This window comes from Neomonachus schauinslandi, chromosome 9 (assembly GCF_002201575.2).
Source record: "Neomonachus schauinslandi chromosome 9, ASM220157v2, whole genome shotgun sequence".
Lineage (NCBI taxonomy): Eukaryota > Metazoa > Chordata > Mammalia > Carnivora > Phocidae > Neomonachus > Neomonachus schauinslandi.
Genome location: NC_058411.1, coordinates 12,775,955 through 12,801,173, shown reverse-complemented (window position 1 = coordinate 12,801,173; position 25,219 = coordinate 12,775,955). Strand labels below are relative to the sequence as shown.

General features: G+C 43.4%; 1 protein-coding gene across 1 annotated transcript in view; it reads right to left on the bottom strand.

The window, feature by feature from the left end:
• Window positions 1–25,219, bottom strand: part of TTC7B (tetratricopeptide repeat domain 7B) — a 222,981-nt gene that overhangs the window by 155,636 nt on the left and 42,126 nt on the right. Inside the window, exons 3-5 of the mRNA XM_044918052.1 lie at window positions 24,699–24,829; window positions 8,822–8,943; window positions 8,080–8,089 (exon numbers count right to left, since the gene is read on the bottom strand). Coding sequence (XP_044773987.1) covers window positions 8,080–8,089; window positions 8,822–8,943; window positions 24,699–24,829 — 263 coding nt within the window. The remainder of the gene's footprint in view (window positions 1–8,079; window positions 8,090–8,821; window positions 8,944–24,698; window positions 24,830–25,219) is intronic.

Genomic DNA, 25,219 nt, shown 5'->3' with positions numbered 1-25,219 from the left:
AGCACATCTCCCTCTTTACCACCGAGAAGCAGGAACCGGGGCAGTAAGTTCCACTTAGCTCTCAATAAATATATACTACGCTACCTAATTTTAAAGAAAGCATGAAACCATTAAGCATCTGTGAGTCACAGCCATCTCCACTGAGAACGAGAAGTTCATTCACTCATTCGTTCGTTCACGTCCAATTCTACACCAGACATTGCTCAAGGTACACATCCCTCCCCAAACGAAACAGAAATTTCTGCCCACGTGGAACTTATATTCTAGTGATGAGAGACAACTTAGATAAGAAAAAAATAAAATACAATGTGAGCAAAGGGTTAACAAATTCCTTTCCTCCTCTGCTTCACAATTTGACCTGAGGTTAACTTCCTAGTTCTGTTTCCCTGGAAACCTAAAAAAGATAAAATGTCGATTATGTTACTAGGCAACATTGCTTATCATAGAAATGACCCCTGATTGATAACTTGCATCTGGACTGGAAGGAACATTCATATCTGATGGGGACATCGTAGCTTGGGCTTCCTCTAATGTGAGGACTTAAAACTGGGCATATCCCTTGGGGAACCCTGAATACTTGGGACAGATCCCACATTTACTAATTGTGAGGCTCATTCTCTACCAGCTGAGCTGTCACTTGAAGGGGAAGGGGCAAACAGAACAGCTCCTGGGTGGCCATATGGATTGCTGAGAGCATGATTCACAAAGAAGAGAAACCCCTGACATGGCCTTGCTGGCAATTTATAATCCTGTTCTAGATCTTTCTATTTAGATGGGTGTCAACTGCGGCCTATGAAAGTCCTGTGAGTCAGAATGTTTAACTGAACTTAAGAAGACCCTGGTAAGCACTGTTTATAGTATATTTGATGCTGGTTAAATGTTAAGGAGAAAAATAAGGCAGAAAAAAAAGGACAGGTGAGTTGGACAAGATGCTTCTGAAGATCCCTTCAGGTCTAAATAATAAGCATCCCTCACACCCCACCTTGACTCTGCTAGTTGGCCCTCATGCACTGATTTGTCTTCAGGCTTCTGCTCAGTTACTCCCTCGGGAAAACCTCCCCTAGCCACCAAATCTAGGTCAATTTCATTTTAAAATGGACTCTCACAGAAATGGGTACCTTTCTTTCTGAACACTATCTTAGCACTATACATCCAAGAATATCATGATCTAATTTCTCCCTGAGAGCAAGCAGCATGTCTGGCTGCTCACCACTTTATCCCCAGCACCTGGAGAACGTCTGGCACAGGGCAGGAGCTGAAGAGATGCTGGAAGAACAAGTGACTATCACAACATACGTGAAACCAAACAGAGGTGGGGAGTACTCCTCATACCACACTGTTTGCTCCTGTGTACGTCTATTCATGCTACTCCCATCCAGCGCACGACCCCAGAGTGGCTCTATAGATATCACCATTGCTATCAGGAATGCCCAGGGGATCGATCTCCAATCACACCAAGAGGTATTGGGAATATTACAAAAATTAAGTTCATTTTGATTGTTAGACACCGTATTGTACAACCATCTCTTTTTAGGAAAACATGCAAAGTGAAAGGGTAAATTTAAAAACATTAGCGTTGTCTTCTTCCTGTGTCCTAAGGCTTAACCCACTGGTAGTCATTATTTATTTTCCGGCTGAACTAGAAAATCCATAGGGATCATTTGCTATCTTGACCCTAGCTCCTAGCACAGAAAATCTGATGGATGAATAAATAAGAGAACGAATAAACAAAGAATCTCTCCCTTTCCTCCTGCCCCCATTAAAGCAGAAAATCACCACCCGAGACAAATCTCTTGTGAAGAACTAAAAGAAACTCCTGTACCAGTTCCTGTTTCAGAGAATTCCAACTCTAAATGGCGGCCAAAGGAGGCAGTGCACAGCTGGTCAAAACCATGTGGGGAGGGGCCTTTATGAGATGTAATTAACTGCTAGTTAGTTCGCCAGTCCCTCCCCCTTCACCCCCCAATCCTCAGAGCTTTGGAAGCTGAAATGACCCACCCTGTTCTTCTGCTGAAGCCAAGTGCAGACCAACATGGATGCAACCCACCTTGTTGTGCTCATAAAGCTTTCAGACGACACAGGACTCTAACATTCATTGTTAGTACACTGAAAGCAATTACCCGTTCCCTATAATGCATTCCCCATAATTCATCACTGAAAGTAGCCTTGGAGTTTCATAATTAAAATTGACAAAGATTTCTTTGTTTCCATACCAACAGTTTTGATGGCATTAAGGGATTAGGCAGACCTAGTCTACATTTAAACAAAACAGAGAAGATTTGGCTGATGCTTTTTGTTACATGAATAATTACATTTAGACTGGCTTTTAAAAGTCCTTGTTTTCTAAGTGTAATGTATTCCTTCAAGCTCTGCTGCTCAGTGTTCCACTTTCAAAAACAGGGTACTAACTGGGCATGGTCTGTATGGGCCAAGTGGTGAGAAAGTGAGACTGGGTGTCAGAAGAAGGAGGTGCAGGTCCCAGCTCTGCCACCAACCAGTTGTGTGACCCTGAGTAAATCACGCTGCCTTATTTATTGACTGTTTTCCCAAACAAATTGTAAACTCCACAGGGGCACTGACTGGGTCTCACTTGTCCTCTTAGATCAGTATTTGGCTCTAGTAAGTAACCTAGTAAGATTCTCGATCAACATTTATTAAACAATACTGCACATGATTTCTCCGGATCTTAGACTTCTCATCTATCAAAGGCAGTGATCGAAACAAATGTGCTCTGACAGATTCTGTACCCCACCATCAGCTCAACTATTATGGAAATTCTCCTTAATAGTGAGATGACTCATGGGATGTGCTCAGCACAGTGAGCTAGGTTGACCAGAAGTCTTCCACACCGAGTCTATGCCTCTCTCCCCTCACAACTGCTTCAGCCACACTGGACCCCTTTCAGATTCTGAAACACATCAAGCTCCTTCCTGGGTCAAGAGCTTGCACATGCTGGACCCTCCGCTTGGAATCTTCTTTCTCCTGCTCTCAGCAGGTTACCTCCTGCTCACCGTCATGTCCTGGGCTCTGGGTCGCCTCCTCAGGAGGCCCAGCCTGACCACCCTACCTAAGCAGGTGCCCTCTGTTATCTGCATTCACTGCACCCATTCATTCCCTGGCACATATTCTAATTTGTAATTGTATCCATTGGTTTACTTGCTTATCATCTGTCTCCCTCAGTAGACTGCATCCTCCCTGAAAGTCTGGACCATGTCTCTTCCATTCACCAATGTAGCACCAAGCACAATACTGGACACATAGGGGAACTCAATAAATACTTGTCCGATGACTGGCCAAACCCACTGTGTGCCAAGTCCTATGCTGAGAGGTTTATATAAAAATCCACAGATCTCTACACAAACCCTCACTCCAGCCAGATTGGTCTCCTCATACCCTGCAGAATATATACAATGCTTATTAGAGCTCTAACTGCACACTTCTGCCCACTATTTGGGAGGCGGCCCTGGCTCTCCACAGTCGATTCGCATCGACATCATTCCGAGCGCACTTCTCCAAAGCTTTACCCCCCTTTACAGATCGTGCAGCCGTGTCCATATGGCAGCTTCCTTATTTGCTTTTGTGGCAAGCTGAACTCGCCTTGTCAACACACCCAAACTATCCTGAAATTGCTTGTTTGCATCCTTAATTCCCCATGGGACTGTGAGTTATAGCAAGGCAGGGACTTTGCCCCTCCTCTTCACCATTGCCTAAGATAGGGTCTGGTACCTAATAGGTAGGCAAGTCATCCTCCCTATATGACCTTCCTGAATGAAGGAATAAATGGGCCTAGAAACTCGAGCTCACTTGGGTCAGTTAAAGAGATCAGGTGTTCTCCCATTGTTTACTCTTTTATACAACAGAACTGCGTTACCTACATTTATGTCTTAACCTTTCCTTTTCTCCTACTATCTCCTAGAATGCAGGCCCATTTCCTTCTAATCTCTGCCTCTCTCTCAAAGACCATCATGGACAAAACGTTGATACGTTTTAAATGCTTCCTGGAACCGTGTCTGAATTCTCTCCCCATTCATTGCATTTGACTTACGATATAAAAAGCCATATGTAGTTTAAAAAGTGAACACTTCTTACCACTGCGGGAGGGAAGGCAGCCTGAATGCTAGAATGCACAGGCCAAGGCCAAGCTGCTCTGGTGCCTGGGGAGCCAGCACGGGGCCCCCCTCACTTCCTGGCCGGCCCCTTCCCACGACCCCCTCCCTGTGACCTGCTGCCGCTGCTGTCTCCGGGGCGGGAAACACAGGAAGCGCCCTCCTCAGCAGCCCCTAGGATACTGCATGCCTCAGTGCCCCTTTTTTGGCCTGCTAATTCTAGGCTACATTAAGCAGGGCTGAACAGGTCAACAAAATTACTGAGGAAGTCTAGGGATTTTTAAAGCCAATGCACAGTGGTGATTAGTGGTCTATTTGATTGACTATAATAACAAAACTCTAAAAAGCCCCTCTACACCCCTTTCTTCCCCAGCGCGGCGCCAAGCACCGCAGGGCAACTCAGAGTCTGATCAAACCTCCTCCGAGTCGGGGTTTCCAGGGTAGAACTCCATGATGCACCCCAGCAAAGAGTATGACCCACGGGCACGTCTCCCAGGTGTCCCTGGGCATTTGCCTTCTTGTTTTAATGTATCCCCACCCTCCCTGAATTAAAACCAATTCGGAGCCCAGGAAAACACCTGCTGCCATCCATTTTGCTCAGCCAGTGCATCTGACAGGGCTGACAAGAAGCACAGTTACTTGAAATGTCCTTTGCTACCCTTTGTTGATAAGAGATGGTCAAATATTCCTAAAACAGCAGGCAGTCAATAACTGGCATCCCAAACCTGAGCTGCCTGGAAATTCTGGCCACAAGGACTCAAGCGAGGAGTATAATTTCTCTTCTCCTTAGAAGGCTGAGGGGAGGAGGGCACCTGGCTGGCTCAGTTGGTGGAGCGTGTGATTCTTGATCTCAGGGTTGTGAGTTCAAGCCCCACATTGGGTGTGGAGATTATTTAAAATTAAATAAAATAAAAATCTTAAAAAAAACCTCCAACAAGGCTGAGGGGACCCCCAGGCTGAGGCCATCTCTGGGCCACTAGCTGTGCTGCCCAGCGGCCACCCCTCACCAGTCACCCCACCTCCTCTCGGGCACGCCGACATGGCCATCAGTCATGACAGCCAGCCCAGCTAACCGATATACGTCTTGAGCCGAGCTCACCTAAACCGGCAGCCATAAATAAATGCCCTTCCCTGAAAAATGTGTCATGTGAGGCTCAGCAACCAAATGAGTGATGTCTACACTGCAGACTTTCACTTCCACTGGAGGCTGACCTTCACCTGGTCCCATGTCCACCTGGGAAGTCGGCCGGGCATCCGCATCACTGGCAATGACAGCTTGGCACCTGCCGCTTGCCTGACGCTTTAGGAAGCGCTCCCACACGCATTGTCTTACTTGTCACTCAGCTCTGTGACCTGGGGGGCACCAGACCCATTTTACAGATAAAGAAACCGAGACCCAGTGAGGAGAAGGACTGGTTCCAAATCCAAGTCCTCTGGCTCCGACACCCTTGCTGCCCCTCGTCTGAGTGCCTGCCTCAGCAAGGCCGCTCCAGGAACCCTTGGAGGTCGCATCCTGGCCCTCTGAGGCTAACGTGCTCTCATTACACCCTCTGCAGAGCTGAGCAAGAGGGTTTTCTTTCATTCTTCGCAGGCCTGCTGCTGCCACCCAGAGGGACAGGAGAGCTAGACACGAGACAGATGTGGCTGTGTGGGGCTCAGATAGGACGGGGTATTCTGTCCCAACAGTAGGAAAGAGGCTGCAGGAGGGGCGGGGAGAGAGGAAAATGGGAGGAGGAGAGAGGAGGAAACAAGAGGATCCCAGGCACGCTCTGGATGAGACACGAGGAAAAGTGGGAGGAGAAAACCCCAATCAGCAGCAGAGGCTGGGAACCACCCCCGGCAACGTCTTGTCCCTGGGTCCCGAGCCTCCTCCCAGGGAGGCAGGATGACGACAGACCACTCGCTGCTGGAGGGTCGGACCCAACCTCTGCGCACACAGACAGACTCTCCCCTGAGTGGAGCAGTGCTGGGAAGGACGGACGGCAGAACCCGGCAGCCAGGTCCCCGTGGGCACACGGGGGCAACACTACTCATAGCACAAGCCTCGAGGGGCGGCAGTGCCCGGGAAAGAGCCGACGCCGTGAGGATCAAGGACGGTGAAGTAAGAGCCTTGGTCTGGGACTCGGATTCTTTCTGAAAGAGACCCGAGTTCACTAGTTTGTTCACATACTCTCGGGAAAGATGGGAGGATTATAAAGAGTAAGATTAATTACTAAATCTCATTAAGTCCTCAGGGATGACAACTACAAAGCTGAATACATCGAAGTACATTTCTAAAGAAAAAGATGTGCTTTATCAATTCCCATCTCTTATTGCGAAGCTCTTCTACAGCCCATATTCTTAATCTTTGCAAATCAGTCAAACCCCGTCTGTGATATCCTTCCAGATACATAATTTTAAAGTGCAGAGGGGCACCTGGGTGGCTCGGTCGGTTAAGCATCTGACTCTTGGTTTTAGCTCAGGTCATGATCTCAGGGTTGTGAGATCAAGCCCCATGTTGGGTTCCCTGCTGAACATGGAGCCTGCTTAAGATTTTCTCTCTCCCTCTCCCTCTGCCCCTCCCTGCCACTCTCTCTCTCTCCCCCCGCACCTAAAAAATAAATAAAAATAAAAATAATTTAAAAATTAAGTACAGAAAAGCAAAAAGGAGCAAACACATCAGAAGATGGGATGTGGGAAGCCATTGGTGCTTAGGGACAGCAGCTACCTCCACGTGCCCCCACCTACTCCACAGAGATCCTGGCTGTGCACGTCCATTGACAATGACGCAGGCAGGGCTCCTGGGCCCCGAGAGACCCACTGCTCTAAGTCAGGCAGCCTGGCAGCACTGGACAGGCCCAAACCTCCTGCTGCTCTCTCTCTTTTCATCCACAGCTTGTGGTCCCCGAACTGGCTTTCACCTCCATCTACCCCAAAGTAATCTCTCATTACTGCTGCAAAGGACATTGCAGCTGGCGAGGACCCTCTAGAGAAGCTGGCCAACCCTATCACTGGCCTCTGGAGCCCAAAGAGAAGAGCAAGAGGACAAGAAAGGAGGAGAAAAGGCTTCAAAGTTAAGCAGTCTCTTCACTTTGGCCATGTCAATGGGAATCTCCTTGAACTTGGGTAAAATAAAAAGAGAAATGAGTTGCTAAGCAATTCCTGGCATGTAATCCATCTTCTAGGACAAACCTCTCATCATTATTTTTTAGTTGGATTCCAGTGGGCAGCCAGCATTTCAGGGCAGGAGGTCAGAGCCCAAAAGGACTAGCTTCTTCCTCTTCAGTGAGTAGGCTTCAGATGAAAATAAATTATCCAGTCCACCTTTACCAATCTTACACAAAATGCTTTCAATAGAAGGTATTGGTTCAGCACCCCTGAGAGCCCCAAGGGAAAGCACTCCTGCCTCCGGACTTGCATATGGGAGTCAACCACATACACTTACAGGTTAGAGGGAGAGAGAGCAAGGTTGGGGTTCCTCTGTGATGACCACCATTTATTGTTAAAAGGGAGAAGAAACAAATCACTCAAAAAAATATTCCGTGTTCGCTCCCTTGTCCCTCTATTTATAGCATCATAGGAAAGAGAACTAAAAATTCAGCTTAGAGGACATGCACTATTGCTCAGATGATCTCAGTCAGTGGCAGATGAGATCAAACTCGGAAGCATCTTCCTGGCCACCAAGGCCTCAAGCCAGTCCAAACCTTGGGGTGTTATTGTGGCCTTTCACACGCCATGCCGATCTGAACCAATGGTCTTTGGAGCCAAGCAGGCCTTCTCCACCAACAGTTTAACGGGATTTGAAGAAATAAGCATTTGCAGGCAACAAATGAGAAATGTTTGCATGTGGCTCTGAGCCAGCAAACAGAAGAAATGCCACTCCCATGAGCTATGCCCCAAGGTTTGAAGTTCTTGAAAATGAAGAGGGAGCAACTCCACCGTTCATTTATCCAAAGGCTGGGACTCATGTCCCCTCTGTGGTTCCAAGCGCTACTTGGCTATTCCTAGAGGAAGAGGAACAGGCCTACGAGGAGCTACGGAGAAGCCAGATACCTACTGTGGGTCTTCATGCACATCTATCCTGCAGCACAAGGTCAAAACAAGGGACAGCTGAAGAGATTTGGAACAGAATCATCACCTTCCTCATAAGAGCAACACAAAAAGGAAAACAAATGTCAAATGTACCAGAGAGCTATCCCTCACGTTCACGTCAGTAAACTTTCCTAAATCCTTTGCCAGGGCAGCTCAAGTGGAAAATGTGCCCGTGTGATGTCAGAACCACCCTCACTTTCCTAAAAACTGTTGGAGATTTGGCAGACCCAATTCTCCGAACTGAGAAGCCGCTCAGGAGATCACCCTGTGTGCTGGGATTTCCAAGTCATTGACTCGTCCTCCAACAGCAGGGGCTGGTCTGTGCGGTACCACTGCCGAGGAGGAGGGGTGGCAGAAAGCTCGCTCCCAGCAGACCCACCCGCTGGGCTGGGGCTTCGAACCTGTGACTCCTCCTCACAAAGGAGGCCTCCTTCCTCCCTTCTCCCTCGTTCAGACCTCATGGCAAAGGGAGAGAGCCAGGGGAGAAGAGACAAAAGAGCCTACATTCATGATTTTAAAAAACTCTTCCAATCGCAGTTCATGTTCAAAATTGCTTTTATACAATAGCTAAACCGGAGACAGCATGGTGAGGCTTTCTATTTTCCTTCTTTAGGAACCTGAGTTAAAAAACGAAGAAGGCTTACCCATTTTTGAAATAGAGGACATGGGCTCTCTGAAGTCCTGTTTCTAGGAAAAAACCTAGTTCTTGATCGTGGGGAGCAGGGCCGGGCTTAGGGCTTCTGTTTTGAATATTGGTAAGTATTACCTGGAAGGGGAGAAAATCGGAAAACTAATCAGATCCATATCCAAGCCTAGTCCCTTCAAACCGCATCTCTACACGCGCTGCACGACCTGACAACCTGACAAATCAGCTTCCTCACACCAACATCGGTGCATGGGGACTGGTGCAGAAGTGAGCGCAAAGATTAGGACAGCTGAGAGAATGACACCTCTGAGCCGGGCATGCGGGGCTCTCCTGGCACGGAAGGGTGCTGAGGGGTGCTCAGTGCCAGGCGGAGCACTGAGGGCTCTGCTGGGTGCCAGGATGTTGACAGAGAGTCTGAGTGAGACAGAAACAGGTCCCAGCAACAGGCCGGAGAAGTCATCATCCACCAATGGCAGATATCACGGACAGGCTGACGGCAGCTCCAGCCCTACATAAGCTCGATGAACTCCAAAGAAAGCTGAGCTGAGAAGCGCTGTGATTGGCATGGGCCCCAAAATTCCCCAGGGAGGGTGAACTCCCGAGGCTTCAAAGCCAAGGCCTATGGACTCTCAAGGGGAGCTCGGAGAAAAACAAACTAAGCTCTCTCTCTCCCAAAACTTGATCTTTTGTCAACAGATAATGAGCTTTTAAAGGTCTAAATTTTTAGCCGCACAAGAAAGACTGCCAACTAATCAGGAGCAAGACCTTCAAGCGAGTGGGTTATAGTGAAGGGTAAACACATACCTGCTATTAGAGAAGCTACCAGCTTTAAACTGGCAAGTCACACAAAGCATTTATCAAACAGAAGCCACTTGTGGCCCATTTAAAAACCCTACAAGTGTTCTCCAAACATGCTGTCCACATCTGCTGAAAGTCAGCAGCCCTTCAAAGACCCAGCTGTAAGCCAAAGCCCAAATGTTCTAGAGGTCTCAGAATTATTCTCTGTATGGAGTGGAAGCAATTCCTGCTTCTCTAACTTTCGAGCTTCGGGAAACAGCAAAGACAAGTGCACAATGAACAGATGTTGTGGGATGAAATCCAGGTGGGCAACCCTTGCATTTGAACTGCATCCCAACATCTTATCAAAACTGCCTGGCTCCTTCCCGACTTAGCACTTGGCTCTGTGAGTGCTAAGAGGTAGGTGTTCCTCCTACCCCTGCGAACTGTCATTTTTGGCTCAACTGCAGGCTCCTCCCCAATGCATCCTCCAAGTGCTGCACATGCAAAGAGCGCGGGCTCTTGTAAGTCTCTCTTACAAGAGGATGAGCTCACCCATTCCTCTGAGTTTCAGAAATCATCTCTATGCTGCCCACTCCCAAAGTTATCCTCTCTACTGCAGACTTTCCCATCGAACACTAGACTCATATATTCAACTACTTCCTTGACATCTCTACTTGGAGGCCCAATACTTACACTTTTAAAATATTAGCCTTCATTGGCTTTCAAGCATAGCTTTTAATTTTTAAAAATGCTGTGATTACTTTAAAGCAAAACCAATTCAGTACAGCACAGAAAGAAAATAAAAAATCATCTTAAAATTCCACCACACAGAAACAACTAGTTAACATTTACTGAACGATAACCCAGGTATCCCTATACATACGTATCAAGGAAAGAAAGATAAAAATCATTTTCCAAAAACTGAGATTGTGTTATGTATGCCAGTTTTAAATGTAAACTGTTACATTTAATTTTAATTAAATTTAACAGGAGAAACTGTGACCAAAGTAATCACTCAACTTCAGAAAAAATGTGTTTTTTTACACATAGTCATTAAAGGTCTGGGCACTTGTCCTGAAGTTAAAAATAGATCTTATATTTATTATATGTATGTATGCGTGTGCACATGGAGAGAGTATAGATATACAGATATATCTGAACAAATTAAGTCTTTTGCTCCATAAAAGTGGGATATCTTCCCATTTATTTAGGTTTTCTTTAATTTCTTTCAACAGTGATTTGTAGTTTTCAGGGTATAAGGTTTGCACTTCTTTCTATTATTCCCATGTATTTTCATCTTTTTTTTCTTTTTTAACATATAATGTATGATTTGTTTCAGAGGTACAGGTCTGTGATTCAACAGTCTTACACAATTCACAGCGCTCACCATAGCACATACCCTCCCCAATGTCCATCACCCAGCCACCCCATCCCTCCCACCCCCCACCACTCCAGCAAAACTCAGTTTGTTTCCTGAGATTAAGAATTCCTCATATCAGCGAGGTATATTTTCATCTTTTGATGCTATTATAAATGGAATTGTTTTCTTAATTTCATTCTCAGATTGTTAGTGTAGAGAAATAAAAGTGTAGTTTTTATATTGACCTTGTATTCTATAACCTTGCTGAAATCACTTACTAGTTAAAATAGGGTCTGTATGTGTGAATTCCTTAGGATCTTCTGTATACAAGATCATGTCATCTGCAAATTGAGATAGTCTTACTTCTCCCTTTTCAACCTAGATGCCTTTTATTTCTTTATCTTGCCTAATTGCATTGGTTAGAACTTCTACTACAATACTGAATAGAAGTAGTGAGAGCAGGCATCCTTGTCTTAATCCTGATTTTAGGGGGAAAAATCCAGTCTTTCACCATTATATATGTTTTAGGTGTGGGTTTTTCATATGTGCCTTCTATCAGGGTGAAGATGTGAACCTCTATTCCTATCACAAAACAGTGTTGGGTTTTGTCAAATGTTTTCTCTACATCTCCCGAAATTACCATTATCATGCAGATTTTGTCTTTTATTCTACTGATATATTACATTAATTGATTTTCACATGTTAAGTCAACTTGCATTCCTGAAATGAATCTTGCTCAGTCATGATATATAATCCTTTCTATATGTTGTTGGACTCAGTTTGCTGGTATTTTGTTGAGGATATTTGCATCTATATTCATAAGAGATATCAGTCTCATAAAATGAGTTAGGGAATGTTTTCCTCCTCTTTTGTATTCTGGAAGTTTTTATAGTATTGCTATCATTTCTTCCTTTAATGTTTGGTAGAATTCACCAATAAATTCAACTTGACCTGTAGTTTTCTTTCTGCAAAGGTTTTTAACTACAAATTCAATTTCTTTACTAGACACAGGAATATTTGGGTTATCTCTTTCTTCTTAAGTGAACTTCAATAGTTTGTGTCTTTCAGGGAATCTGTCATTTTTTTCTAAGTGATCACATTTATTGGCATAAAGTTGGTCATAATTTTCCCTTACCACCTTTTTTTTTTAAGATTTTATTTTTTAAGTAATCTCTACACCCAACATGGGGCTCAAACTCACAACCCCAAGATCAAGAGTCACATGCTCCACTGACTGAGCCAGCCAGGTGCCCCTTCCCTTGCAGCCTTTTAATGTTTATGAATCTATAGTACTGTCTCCTCTTCTTGGGTGTTGGTAATTTGTTTCTTCTCTCTTTTATTCTTGTTCAACCTTGTTAATAGTTCACAAATTTTATGGATCTTTTAAAAGAATCCATTTTAGTTTCACTGATTTTCTCTGTTTATCTCTTCTATTTCATTGATTTTTGTTCTGATCTTTATTATTCCTCCCTTTTGCTTGCTTTGGCTTTAATTTGTTATTTTTCTAGTTTCTTGAATTGGAAATTTACACCACTGATTTGAATTTTTTTTCCTTTCTAATATATACATTTAATGTTATAAATTCTTCTATATATTTTGTTTTAGACATTTAGAAGCTCTATTATTAGCTACATACACTTTTAGAATTACAATGTCTTGTTGATTAATTGACCCCTTTGTTATGTAACATCTCCCTTTATCACCTGTAAATATTCCTTGTTCTAAATTCTACTCTCTGATGTAATAGTCACCCTAGCTTTGTTTTGATTATTGTTTACATGGTATATAATTTTACTTTTTGCCTACCTATATATTAATTTTAAATGGCTTTCTTATAGATAGCATATATTAGGCCTTGCATTTTCATCCAATCTGAAAATCTCTTCCTTTTAATTGTTGAGACCAATTACATTTAATGTAACTATTGGCATGACTGGAATCATCTTGCTTGTTGTATTTTTATTTTCCCATCTGTTCTTTGTTCCTTTTTTCCCTCTCATTCTGCTCTTTTGGATTGATGATTCCATTTCATTTCCACTAATGAGTGGTTAATTATGTTTGTCTATCTGTCCATCCACCCATGCCCCCCCCCACCCTCCCCCCGCTTGGCTGCCAAACGGTATACAATATAGCTCTTTGGTTTATCACAGTCTATGTTCAAACAATAATACACCAATTCATATATAGTATAAACACTTTATAACAGTATACTTACGTTTCTTCCCCCATCTTTTGTGCTATGGTTGTCATGCATCTTACTCCTATGTTATATATCCCACAATACGTTGTTATTATTGTCGGTTTAGGTGGTCAATTATATTTTTTAAAATTAAAAATAGAAAAAAGTCTTTTATATGTATGCTCATTGTCACCGTTTATGATGATCTTCATTTCGTTGTACGTATCTTTATTTTCTTCTGCTTGAACTTCAACATTTCTTGTTATGCAAGTCTGTTGCATTCTTTTAACTTTTGTTTGTCCTATAAAAAACAAAGTCTTTGTCTTCTTTCTTCAAAGGTGTTTTGAAATTTTTCATCCAGTACTTTAAAGGCATCTCTCTGATGTCTTCTTCTTTTTTTTTTTTATTAAAGATTTTATTTATTGATTTGACAGAGACAGACACAGTGAGAGAGGGAACACAAGCAGGGGGAATGGAAGAGGGAGAAGCAGGCTTCCTGCAGAGCAGGGAGCCCGATGCAGGGCTCGATCCCAGGACCCTGGGATCATGACCTGAGCCGAAGGCAGACGTTTAACGACTGAGCCACCCAGGCGCCCTCTCTGATGTCTTCTAACTTGCATAGTTTCTAATGACAAATCTGTTGTAACTATTAGTTTTATTTTTCTGTATTTAAAGTTTCTTTTTCTCTGGCTTCCTTCAAGATTCTGTCTTTGATTTTCAATAGTTTAACTACAATATGTCTAAGTGTATGTTTCTGTTTATCCTGCTTGGGGTCCTCTGAGATTCTTGGATATGTGGTTTGTTGTGTTTCAGTAATTTTGAAAAACTCTCAGCCATTTTTTCTTTTCAAATATTTCTTCTGTTTCAGTTTCTCTCTCTTCTCCTTTTGGGACACCAAATACATATTTTTTCTGTATTTCTTGGATGCTCTGATTTGGCTTTTCCCCACTTTTTTTTTTCTTTTTGTATTTCTATTTGAATCATCTCTATTAACCTATCTTCAACTGAAAGATATTTTCTTAGCTGTGCCCAGTATTCTAATAAGCCATCAAAAAAACTGATTCATCTTGGGGCACCTGGAGAGCACATGACTCTTGATCTTGGGGTTGTAAGTTTGAGTCCCATGTTGGGGGGTAGAGATTACTTAAAAATAAAACCCTTTTTAAAAAGGATTTATTTATTTATTTTAGAGACAGAGAGAGAGCACACGCATGTGAGTGGAGGAAGGGGCAGAAGAAGAGAATCTTCAAGCAGACTCCCTGCTGAGCATGGAGACCAACATGGGGATCAATCCCACGACCCATGAAAACATGACCTGAGCCAAAACCAGGAGTGGGACGCTTAACTGACTGAGCCACCCAGGTGCCCCCAAAATAAAATCTTTAAAAAAAAAAAAATCTCTTCATCTCTTATATCATGTTTTATTATTTCTAGCATTTCAATTTTACATTTTTTTTTTTAAAGATTTTATTTATTTATTTGAGAGAGAGACACAGCGAGAGAGGGAACACAAGCAGGGGGAGTGGGAGAGGGAGAAGCAGGCTTCCCGAGAACAGGGAGCCCGATGCGGGGCTCGATACCAGGACCCTGGGATCATGACCTGAGCCGAAGGCAGACGCTTAACGACTGAGCCACCCAGGCGCCCCACAATTTTACATTTTTATAGTTTCTATCTCTCTGCTGAAATTCCCATCTCTTTATGTATGTTGTATACTTTTTCCACAATATCCTCTAACACATTATTCGTTGATATTTTTAAGCTCCTATCTGATAGCTCCAACACCTGGGTCACTTCTGGGTTTGGTTTTGTTTATTGCTCTTTACAGAGTTTGCTTATTCCTGTTTGTATGTGCATTTGTGTACATCTCATATTTTTAAATTCAACATTGAAGATTGTGTGTAGAGAAACAGACTGAGGTAGATAATATTTATACCTGAAAGTGGGCAACAGATGTGGGGGACTGAGTCAATCTAGTCAGTAGTTGAAGTTGGGCTGGGTTTTGTTGTTTCTATAATTACCTCCAATGCACCACAGACTTCAAATCCCTCAAGTAGTAGGCTACTAACTTGTGCTTACTCTGGGACCTGGGATGCCAGAAGGTTTTTCTCAGTGTTTCTTTCTTTTTTTTAAAGATTATTTATTTATTTATTTATGAGAGAGTGCACAGGAGAGAAACAGCATGAGAGGGGAGAGGGTCAGAGGGAGAAGCAGGCTCCCCGCTGAGCCGGGAGCCCGATGTGGGACTTGATCCCAGGACCCTGGGATCATGACCTGAGCTGAAGGCAGTCGCTCAACCGACTGAGCCACCCAGGCGCCCATTCTCAGTGTTTCTGTTCCATCCTATTTTCAGCAGTCCCTGTATGCTTGGGCTACACAGGGGATTTCTCTCCAATGTCATGCCCCTTTCCCAGCAGTATTCTATCGTTACTTGTTACTTGGTGCTGTGTTTGTTACATGGCTGGTGGTGGGACAGAGAAATTCCTGGATTTTCCTGGTCCAGCCTCGGTCTTAGGAAGGGTCTATATACCTAGAGCTCAGGGATGAGGCTTATCCTCAAGGGGTCCTTTCTGGGCATCTCCCTCCTAGCTCATAGAATGTCTTCTGGGGACAAGAACCACCTAATTTCCACCCCCAGGAAAACTCTGAGCATGATTAAAGCTCCTAGAAGCTCAGGTTCACCCCAAAACATAATTCTCTAGTTATCCCATCTTAATAAATAACATCCACTAAGCTGCCCAAATCAGACACTGGGGAGGGGGTGGGGGTGTGAGGCTTGACACCCTGACACTCTCTAATCTATTACCATGTCCCTAATTATTTCTCAAATATGTCTGTATCTATCCATTTCTATAACCATTACCTTCAAGGAAGCTACCATCACTTCCTATGAGATTTCCACAACAGTCTCCTAAATGGAGTCTCCATGTCATCTCTTGCTCTTTTTCTTCTTCCCACTTTCCACAAGCAGTCTGAATAACTTTCCATAACACAATCTGGGTCATGTTACCCTTGTGATCTTTCTCATCCTTCAGGTGTCAACTTGATTTGTCACCTTGTTGGAAGGGCCTTCTCTGGCCACCTAACATCACATAGGTCTGCCTCTATTATTCCCTCTCACAGTAGCCTGTCCTATTTCTTCATTGCATTTTTTTTTCCTTGATTACTGGCTGCTCTCCCTCTATGGTGCTGAAACGTCCACAAAGTCAGGGCCACATCTATTTAATTTACTAATATGTTCAATGTCTACTGCAATGTTTGGTGCAGGGAAAGCATTCAATATACATCAGAAATGAATGAAGTCCATAATGAATGAATGAATTTGCAAGACCAATCAGAAATGCAGAAAAAAAGCATTAAGAAAGTAACCTACTATGCACTAGGCACTATGTAGGCACATAGGCTCTCTCATTTATTCCCCCACAAAAAGCCACTGAGATACACACTACTATCCTCTCTTCATTGAAGGAGGAAGCGAGGCTTTGTTCCACTGGGTGAGTTGCCCAAACTGCATGGCTAAGTGTTAGAGTTGGTGCTGAAACTCAGGTCCACCTGACTCTGCAGTCCAGCTCCTTCCCCTTTGTCCCATCACTCTGCCTTTGCTTGCAGAACAAAGTCCAAAAGACAAGAGGTCAGAGCTGCCAGTATGAGGCTTTAGGTTATAAATGGGAAGAATGGGAAAGACACAAGGGGAGAGGCAGAGAGAATAGCTTAGCTCGGGGTTTACCCTTAAGTCTAAGCATCTTGGATTTCATCCCTTCTTCACGAAGAGCCTCTAACACATGGGCCTGGGCAGGAGCATTGTTTGGCAGTGTCGAAGCCACCACTTGTTCTGAGGATAAACACTTCCCTGCAAGAGGACTGCCAATAAGCATCCTTAACAAGTGTATCCTGCTTTGGCAAAAGCATACACCTAGTCACCTAGTGACTAAGGAGGCATGACAGTAAGGGGACAGAGGCCAAAGACTTTAGGTCAAAAGACCCAGGTTCAACGTCAGGTTCTGATACTCCTCACCACTTGTGGACTTAGGACAATTCCTTCAACCTCTCAGACCTTCGCTGTCCTCATCTGTGTAATGGGGATAAAAATATATACCTGACGTGATTGTTACGAATTGTAAGTGGAAACTTAAGGAGCATATAAGCATTATAATCCTTAATGGAGATATATTAAAGAGTTACCTTCAAGTAGGAACAAAATAAGGACATTTTTCTACCACTTTTATTTTTTAACATTGTTTTAGAAAATCTGGAGATAGGAAAAAAAAATCTGGAGATAGGGTGTGAGAGAGATAAAATGGAAAATATTAGACAGGGAGGAACAACAACAAAAATCATTCCTCTGCCATATATTCATATTCTTAGAAAAATGAAAAGAATCAACTCTATTTTTATAGAATTCAGTATCGTGGCTAATATTCCTATGTTGCTACCCTTGTCGACCTTCAAAATTCAGCTCAGGTGTCCCCTCTTTTAGGAACCATCCCTGAACTACCAGGCTGATCCACCAAGACACTTCTCTGGGCTTGCAGAGTCCTGAGTGTTCCCCACCAAAGCACTGCCCACACTGGTTATGGACCTGGGTCCCCGTTAGATCATATGTTTCCTAAGGACAGGCTCTGTGGCTTATTCATTCCAGTGCCCCTGGTGTCAAACACAGTGCAGAACATAGACAGCACTCAATAGGGGTGCCTGGGTGGCTCAGTCGGTGAAGCGTCTGCCTTCAGCTCAGGTCATGATCCCAGGGTCCTGGGATCCAGCCCTGCATGGGGCTCCCTGCTCAGTGGGGAGTCTGCCTCTCCCTATCTCTGACCCTCACCCCTGCTTGTGCTCTCACTCTCTCTCTCTGAATGAAAAAAAAAAAAGCACTCAGTAAATGTTTGTGTGATTTAAAAAATTAACAGCCTTTGCTATATGTGACAATGTAATTTAAAAAATAATGATCCTATTCACAAAGCAATACAAATAAAAAATCTGGGAATAAAATAAACCTACTAAAATCTGTGAAACAAAAGGTCTTACAAAATGGAAAGAGATATCGTGGTCACAGATGAGTGAAGAAAATATATAATTCTCCAAATTATGTATCGGGTTCATAAAAATCCAACCAATCCCAACAGGATTTTTCTAGAACTCAACAAACTTACTCTAAAATTCATCTATAAGTATCATCAGAGAAGAACAAGGGATAGTCTGAAAACTACGAGTAATATGTAGTTACCAATCCTTTCAGATGTCGAAATCCATCATAAAGAAGTACTTATTGAATAGTGTCATACGGGTCAACATAAGATTAGCAGAACAAAATAGGAAAGCCAGAAATTACTGTTGTATTTAAAATTTTATTGAATGACTTAAAATATATGACAGCAAATGTGAAAAAGAGATAAGATCATCTTAAAGTGGCAGTGAAATTTGAGAAAAACATTTACTTAGAGTCATATCTAATATCACACAACAAAATAAATCCCAAGAAGATTTGGAAATTAAAAGTTGTTTTGAAAATATGGAAAAGGACTGAAAATTTTTTAAATCCTAGAGGGAGTCTATTCCAATATTTCAGCTTTAAAACAATGAAATAAATGTAATAAAAAAAATCAGGTTCAACTATATACAGATTTAAAATGTATGAGCAACTTAAAAATGGAAATTTACTGACTGAGAAAATATTCAGAGCAAATATGATTAAAGAGTTAACATATTTATGATATAGACTTTATTCAAATAATCAGAAAAAGACTTCATCCAAAAACTGGACAGAAAATACACACAGACAAGAAAGGAATAAAACATAAAGTTACCACAGGACCCAACAATTCCACTCCTAGGTATATACCCAAGAAAACTGAAAGCACTGCCCATACAGAATCTTGTATATGAACATTTGTAGAAGCATTATTATAATAGCCAAAAAGTGACGAACTATAGAAATGATCCCTGAAAGTATAGCCAAAAAGTGGAAGGAATACAAATGATAAATGATGAATGGATAAACCCAAAGTAGCATATCCATAAAATGGCATATTATTTGTCAGTACAAAGAAATGAAGCACTGGGACATGCTGAAGAAGCCAGTCAAAAGACCACATGATATATGGTTTCATTTGTATGAAATGTCTAGAACGTACAAATCTGCACCGACTGGGGGCAGTCAGAGGTAAATGGGGAGTGTAGTGGGTACAGGGTTTCTTTGTGGGGCAACAAAAATGTTCTGGAATTAAATATTGGTGATAGTTGTACAACTCTAAGTATATTAAAAAGTACTGAATTGCATACTTTAAACGGGTGAATGGTATGGTATGTGAATTACATCTCAATAATGCTGTAATTCAAAAAGAAATGAAACATAACCTGTAAGCGAACAGAAGGAAAACATTTCACCCTGACCGACGGTCAAAGAAATGCAAACCCAAACTGCAAGCAAGGCACCATTGTCGTGAAGCAAACCAGCAAAATAACTTTTACACAATAGGAACCCCAGGCAAGAGCGCAAAGCAAACAGTATCCTCCTCCAGTGCCAAAGGGCAAAGACATTAGCATGACTTGTAGAAAGCAAATGGACACAATATGTAGTTAATGAGAATGCCCCAAATTTCTCCCCTTGTGGGAATTTGCCCTTGGGAAACAACGAAAGCAAGGGCAGAACTAAGGAAGCCGGCATTGCAGCCTGAATTACAACAGGTCAGACCCAACAATAAGTCAATTCTATCATAGAGGCCATCCACTTGATGAAATATTATATCTCCATGAAAACATTTTCAAGTGTTGACATAATGCTGAGTGAAAAAAAAACAAAAAACAAAAACGAGATAACAAAACTCTTTAATGCTATAAAATTATGAGGGCAAAGACTGAGAATATATGAAAATTAAAATAAGCTACTGTTCTTTTCTGGTTTCTAGACTTTTCTGAGTTTTAAGTGTGTGTGGGCTCCCATCCCAGTCAGTCAGAGGACAGGTCCGGAGTCAGAGCACATTTACTGGCTGGTCGGTGTCCTGACATTTCTTTAAGGAAGCAGTTTATTAAGCTATGAACCGGGTCCCTGCCGCTTTGGCTCAAGGGGAGGAGGGGATGGAAAGGGGACGGGAAGGAAGAATCTTTGTCTTTATTGTCTCACATTTTGAAGGCCAAAGCAAGGCTACATGGACCCCCAGGGTCACACCCTGCCTTTGCCATCAGCAGCGCTGAGCACTTCTCCAGGGACATCTCGTTTGAATTCAAGATGCACCTTAATCTAATCCAGCTCTGCGGCTGCGAGTCCCCCTACATCGAGGAGGAAAGAAGGTCAGGGCCCGGCCGTGTTGACCATCCTCCCTGACGAACAGAGGAATTCCGGGTGCGGTCCGGAGTATTTGGGGACCAGTTGTTTCTCCTGAAAACTTTAGCCCAAAAACTGCCCGTCAAAAGTCAACGGGTAGCCCATAATTTAGCATTCACTTCTTTTCTAAAATAGGGTGTGAAGAAGTGAACTGTCGGCAGAAGGTAAAGTTCCAGCCTGGCACGGCATCTGCTCAAGAAAGACATAACCAGCTGGTTGGCTGATGCCTGCAAAGGACAGAGACAGGATGATTTCATTTGCCAAAGGCAGGGCTCATATTATGATATTCAAAAGTGAAGTCATCTTTATTCCTATCATGGCACCACGAGAAGCTCCTTGTGGGACAGGTAACTTTATTTACCACTGGCATGATGCCACCATCTGAAGACAAACAAATCAAGGACAGCCTCTGTCATTTCTAATCCTCTCTGTTCTAATTCAATTTGTTTGATTAAATCACTGTATATGCACAATTTTAGAAGTATCTTTTATTCCCCTTCAGAGAATAAACTAGCAGAGAAAATTAGATGGCTCTATAACCCTAATATAACAAGGACAACACTAAACAAATATTTAATCGCCCTGCTTTCATGTATTCAAATTTTCTTTGGCCCTGCCTCCACATTTGGACAGGGGTTGGGGGGGGGGGGGACAAGAACACACGGAAATTTCCTGTAGCAGGTGGAAAACACTGGTGGCTCACTGGTTCTCTAGCCCTGGACAAATCAGGCAGTATCAGCCCCACCATGAAAATGGAACGCCGAAGCACACAGAAATACACGACTGGACCAAAGTCGAACAGTCAGGGGTAAACAGAAGTCCAGAACCCAGATATGATATCGAGACTCCAGGGGGGCAAGATGCTGTCCCATTAGCTTCTGCACAAGAGAAGGAAGACCAAGTTCTCCTGAGAAAAATTACTCTGTAAATATTCTGTTAAAAAATATTTAACATTTTTAATGAGACAGCATGTTTATAATATTCCAGATTTTTCTCTATCTGAAATCTTCTAAGATGAGGAAAGAGTCCACTGCCAGGTGACATGGGTACAGAACATGACAACAAAGCTAACATTTAACTGTTGCTAACCACATACCAGGAAGTACGTGAGTTAAGCCACTCTATCCTCACCATAGCCTTATAGCCGTCACTATTGCTATTTTACAGATGAGGATCCTGAGGTGGCACAGAGAGGCTGAGTAACTTGCCCAAAGTCCCACAGCTAAAAGGTGGCAAATCCAGGATCCCGACACTGGCCATTGCTTCACCACTGTGCTCTGCTGCCTCTCAGCTTAAGTTAGCTGCCTTGAGGGGCAGCCAAGGTCGCCCCCTTTCTGAAGAGTTATTGCTCTTCAGGTAGCAAACAAATCTATCATCAAACATCTCCACTATTCAGAGAATGGGGCTGCCTCAGAAACATGATTTCGTGGCTTCAGGTCATGAGAAAATATTGACCATGACACTCCAATCTGTCCTCAAAAATTCTTCCCCATTTTTTTCTTGCTAGTGAATGAAGTTAAGAACCAACACCAATAAATAAAATGCCAAAAGGTCCTGGCCAACAGAAGTTTCTTCACCATGGAATGGTTGGGAAATGGAGGGAAACCGTTGAGCAATGGCCTGTGCCCAGCAGAACCAACAGAGGAACAGAGTGTGTGGGATTTTCTACTTACAAGGCTTGCCTACCCAGAAAAACAAAGCACTATATACCTAGACTTGTCCCAGTCTGTTACTTCTTTCAGATTCTATTGCCCTAACATTTGTTTTCAATTTAGCATAATTCTTAAAAGTCATTTTAAGTTCAAAATTTTAAAAAAAGGCCACGCAGGTATCTTCTGCATAGCATCCCATCTTACCTCATAAAGACCTTGAACATCCACCAAGCCCAGCAGTCACTTAGGGAAGGTCATTTTTCCCTTAGGCTTCCCATCAATCAACAAATGGCTTCTTGAGCTCTTACTACAGTCAAAACAGATATTTGGTTCATTCAGTCTCTCCCAGTACTAATATCCCAGCTTGCTGGACCTGGGGAGGCCTGAAGTGGTTTCCCATAAAGGAAAACTCACACTGGAAAATCGGAGCCAGAAATGTGAAAATCATCTATGACCCCTAAGAGGCACCCAAGGCTGAGGCAGCTTCCCCACTCTACCAAGAGCTATGGCTTGCTTGGCCAAATTCTTACGGAGCACTTTCTGTAGGTGAGGGTGTGGGAAATGACACAGTTGTGCACTTGTGTGCGGCGGCCTGGGATAATGACATGAGTGGGCCCTGAACTAGGTGTTGGAAGACTTCTAGTCCTAGCTTTGGTCCTAACTTCTATGTGTCCTCCCTGTCTGGGCCTCCATTTCATCTTCAAATCTGACATACTCTGACCACTGGCTCCCCAAAACCACACCCAAAAATCTCTTTTAAATCCTATGATAAGGGGCACCTGGGTGGCGCAGTCGGTTAAGCGTCCGACTTTTGATTTCCACTCAGGTCATGACCTCAGAGTTGTGAGACAGAGCCGCACATCGGGCTCCGTGCTCAGCGTGGAGTCTGCTTGAGATTCTCTCTCTCCCTCTCCCTCTGCCCGTCCTGCTCATGTTCTCTCTCTCTCTCCAGAATAAATAAATAAATCTTTAAAAAAAAATCCCATGATTATACAAGTCTCCTTGATGGTCTGGCCAGAGCACCCAACAGTGAATAGGTGATTATATATGAACACAACAGGAAGTACATCCGGATCTGCCAGTCCCCATGTCGTTAAAGACACGTGTAACAGACGCACCTCCTCTCTGCCGGGAGGCAGAGTAAGGTGCAAAGCAAGGGCCCCTACGTGGCAAAAGGGCTGTGGGGTCAACAAGAACAGCGTGGCTGCACTAAGCAGACTTCTGCACTTCCAAGCACTGGCTATCAAGGAGGCACACAGTGAGGACCGTGTGGATTTTAAAAGCAGGCTGCATGATCATTTCTCCAAAGATCATACCAAAACTCTGAATAACCAAAAAATCCCTTTCTCATAACAGCCTTCTGATAGGACATTTCGGCAAGATGGTCAAGTACCTTCCTGAGTTCCCAGACATCATGACCTGTGATTTAGAACCCATGCTGGTGTTGGCCAGGTCCAAAGCTGGTCCCATCATTCTCCCCTACTTCCCTCTGTGCTGCCCGCCCCTTACAGAGCAATTCTGATCCTCGTCACACACATCAACCCACTATGAGAAGACTTGCGGAAAAAAATGACTTCAATCTGTACACTGACAACAGAACAAAGCTAACCATTCTAATCCTTAGGGAAACAGAGAACCCCCCCCCCCAAACTGATGGGAAACAAGACTTGGATCATTTTCAAAGTCTCACAGGATTTCTCATCATTTTAAATAATCTCACAGGACATGTCTCTGGGTGTAAAGGGGGGGAAATCTCAGTGTCGGGCCTTGGTGAGAACGCCAGGGAATTCTGCTAGGAGCAGAGATGGTCAGAACCCATTGTTATTAGTAAAAAAATAAGTGACATTTACCAAGAATCCAGTGTTTCTGCATCTGGGCTAAGTCCCTTTATTTACATGATCTTTTGTAATCCCCACCAGAACTCCATGGAGTAGAAACTATTCTGCTCTTTTCACAGATGGTAAAATTGAGGCTGAGATGAAGGAACAGTAAAGAGCAGTGATCCTTCTGAAGAGATAAGTTCAGAACAGACAAGCCTCCAACCTCCTCTGCCTGAGGGTGTGAGCTCAGGGCCTCCTGCTCCCTCTGTCTCTGCTCGGGGCCCACTGCTTGTCAGCTGCTGGTTTCATTCCCCACCACAGGCCACCACTGACTGCTGGGAGTAAGCCATCCCAGATGGTCTCAGGGGATGCACACCCGCTCCACGCAGGTCAGCTGGGAGTCCCCAGCAGACCTTTCGCATAACGACTGAGGTAAAACCTCCCAAGCCCCAGATGTACATTCTGTTGGCATCTCATCCATGCAAATACAAATGCAGCTCGCCCCACTGTGCGTAGGAGAACATGAATGACTAACCAGCTTCGGGGCACACTGTCATTTCTGCTCTGAGGATGTTAAAATGCTTCCCAAACACTCTTCACAAGATGCCATGATCACCAGCATCTCCTTTGCACTGAAGGATAGAAGTAAAGCCTTGCACCCAGAGGCAGATGTGTTGAGGTTTTCCAGAGGCTGACCACAGTTCTCTACAGTTGGATTTGAAATTTTTAAAAATTATCAACTAGAAGAAACACATGGTTCTCACTTACCCTTTCTATCTCTTGGAGGTACAGGAGCGCAATGTCCCCTGCTTTCTCATAACAGGTGATGACATCCTGTTCCCGGTCCACGTGGAGGTTACTGGTAGAAGAGGAAACAGGCAACTTCTCTAAACAAAGTCCTAAAAAAATCAAACATATAAAACCTGGCTGAGTTGTTTTTCATGGAGCTTAATTTTTCAATATTGAAGACGGTCCCAGTATATCACAAACTGTCAAAAGAAGCAGATTCTCTGCCCTTTACCCTCCCTCATTAAGAACATTTGACCTTGATATCCAGGTTGAGAATCTGATCAGGTACTTCACCATGACCCCATTCAGACCTCACGGAGCTTCTCAGTCAACTATGTCCCAAGGTCCTTAAAGTAAGCAAAGCTAGGCTCACAGCATAATACCAGCTGAAGATAACTTCTATCCCAAAATGTGCACTTAACTAATTCAACATAAAAAAAAAAAAAAAAGTTAAATGCTCTCGGGGTCTCAGTTACTAGGAAAATCTTCTAACTTGGAGC